The sequence below is a fragment of the Penaeus vannamei genome, chromosome 1 (assembly GCF_042767895.1).
Source record: "Penaeus vannamei isolate JL-2024 chromosome 1, ASM4276789v1, whole genome shotgun sequence".
Lineage (NCBI taxonomy): Eukaryota > Metazoa > Arthropoda > Malacostraca > Decapoda > Penaeidae > Penaeus > Penaeus vannamei.
Window position 1 is genome coordinate 4,754,040 of NC_091549.1, and position 2,500 is coordinate 4,756,539.

The window sequence follows — 2,500 nt, forward strand, 5'->3', positions numbered from 1 at the left end:
AGCAATCATACTTTTCATAATTCTTTTCTCCTGTCTCATCTGTGATAATAACCTGAGCCCCTTGATGACTGTTGTCCCTGGAGGTTTTCAGCTTTATGTGCTTGGTGATGTCCCAGCGCCAGTTAGACTTATAACCACACTCAGAGCAATTGTAAGGTTTCTTGTTGAAGTGTCCCACAATGTGCACATGAAATCGGGAAGCGGTAGTAGCCCAGAAACTACATTGAGGACACCTATAGACTCTCTTGCTGTAATAATGGTTACCCTGAGGAGAAGGACTCTCAATGTAATCAAGAGGATCATCAGAAATAGACAGACCTCTCTTTCCTGAATCTTTCTGGAGATCCTCTGCTGATAAATTCTTGTGGTCTTTCAAGTCAGCTTCCATGTCCTCCTTGATCTTGCTCCCTTCTGCATTCTGCTCAGCATCTTCCTGTACCTGGAAGTTGTTCCATACAAACACTCGATTTTCCATTGGGTGTTTATCTTCCTCATACTTATCATCTCCATCTTGCGTCACACTGTTGCTCCTGGTTTGTCGAACATCTAAGTTATCGTTACTGTCTTTACTGTCTTCATCTCTGTCTGCCTGTAGATCCCCACTGTCATCCATATCATCTCCCCTGAAACCACTTGGGCGTCTTCCAGAGTCTGTTATCTGATTTTTGCGAGCTTCAGGACACAGTTTCAGGTGAGTTATGAGGTCATCGGTGGTTTTGCATCTGTGACGGCAGAACTGGCACCTTGTGGAGAGGGAAGCTGAAGCGTAAATATTCTTTGCACTAAGATGTAGTTTCTGATGCCTGACAGACTCTGACAAGCACTTTGACTCGTGTCCACAAAACTGACACACCAAATTCTGTACATTTGAGGTAGGAATCTTCTCCTGCAACTTCTCAAAGAATGACTGTCCTTTCTTCTTCCCATGGTCTTTTGATGGAGACTCCTTTGAATCAGAGGAATGTTCCCCAATAGGTTCATCAAGCATATCTGGACTATTTCTACCAGAGGTGTTGTCATCCATCTTACTCTCTCCATTTGAAAGATCTTCTTCTTTCAGTTTTTCTTCATTGATGGCAACAGCAGCATTGATTTCTTCAAGGGCTTCCATGACAACATTCTCTTCCTTCTCTTCCTCATCATCCCTGAGACTCTGAGGGAATCGCAGAATTTCACTGAGCACATCATCACTGGAAGTTATGCTGTGCTTGAGACTCTTTGCAATCTTCATTGACTTGTAGGCCTTCATGCTTTTCTTGGCCTTCTTGGAGATTTCTGACTTTGGCATTGGTATGCTGTGGATTTTCTTTTCATGTCGTGATATCTCATTCTTGAAGGCTGCCTTGAAGGGACAATAATGGCACTTGAAAGTCTTGATGTAAACATTACCATGTCTATGCACTACATCATCTGGGTGAATGAAATCTTCCTCAAAGTTATGCCTCTCATTCAGCTCTTGGAAGAAAGTATCTTTTGACTTTGGTAACTTCATCTTCTTAAGTGTTATCTTAATCTTAGGTTTCTTCTTCCTAGGTTCCCCGTCCTCATCTTTGCTATCATCTGCAGCTAAATGAGAATCATCATGGTTGCCCATGTCAATGTTGGATACACGGAAACTGTTGTTACCATTGTGGTGTCCCTGAGAACTGTCTCCGTTGCCTGGGGATGATGGGGAACCAAAACCAGGCAAAATGAGGGCGTCTGGGTGCTCGTCTCTTTCCATGCGCAGCAGTTCTAGCTCCTGGTCATCTGACGTGCAATCTGCCGGGTCACTTATGCCAATGGTACGCCTCATCTCCCGCTCCCTGATCTGTTCTGCCGTTAAGTGGTGATTTGATATGTGAACTGTAAGGCTTTGTTTGATTTGAGCAGTAAAATTACAAAGATGGCACTTATATTCCCCACAGTCCTCCACATGGTTCTTCATGTGTCGATCTAAATTCCATCTGTATGGTGTCCTGAAATCACAATATTCGCACTTGAGTATTGGTAATTGATGGTATTTCATATGCTTAGTATACCGGCCTTTGAGATGCGTGACATAATTGCATTTCACACAACGGAAGAACCGTCTCTTCAGGTGGTATGAGGTCTCATGTCTGTTTAAAAGTTTGCGACTTCTGCAACTATAGTCACACTGTTCACAGAAATAGAGTTTCCTGTCGTCTCCTTTCACAGGCGAATCGTCCATCTCTAAATCATCGTCTTCATATTCATCCATTCCCTCCCAGGTATCATGTGTGGACTCTGAACTTCTTGGTGACTTTCCAGGGGAACTTCTGGATGATTTCCCCGGAGAAACACTCTCCCTTGCAGACTTTGAGGGTGACATCTTAACACGAGATGACTTATGGCTTTTATATGGGCTGCTTCCAGACTCTTGACGTTTGATCTTCAGTTTGTGAACCATCCGCGCATGGCGAATTAGTTTTTGCTGGTTCTTGGAAGCATATATACAGCGTGGACATTCAAAGACTTTCATGCGCTCCCCATGCTCATC

At 43.6% G+C, this 2,500-nt stretch overlaps 1 protein-coding gene across 5 annotated transcripts in view; it reads right to left on the minus strand.

The window, feature by feature from the left end:
* The window catches only part of LOC113826426 (zinc finger protein 142-like), a 30,119-nt gene that overhangs the window by 22,117 nt on the left and 5,502 nt on the right, over positions 1–2,500 (minus strand). For all 5 annotated transcript variants that reach the window (XM_070128689.1, XM_070128851.1, XM_070128786.1 and 2 more), the window contains exon 2: positions 1–2,500. This exon is cut by the window's left edge and continues 476 nt beyond it; it is cut by the window's right edge and continues 1,084 nt beyond it. In XM_070128689.1, the coding sequence (XP_069984790.1) occupies positions 1–2,500 (2,500 nt within the window).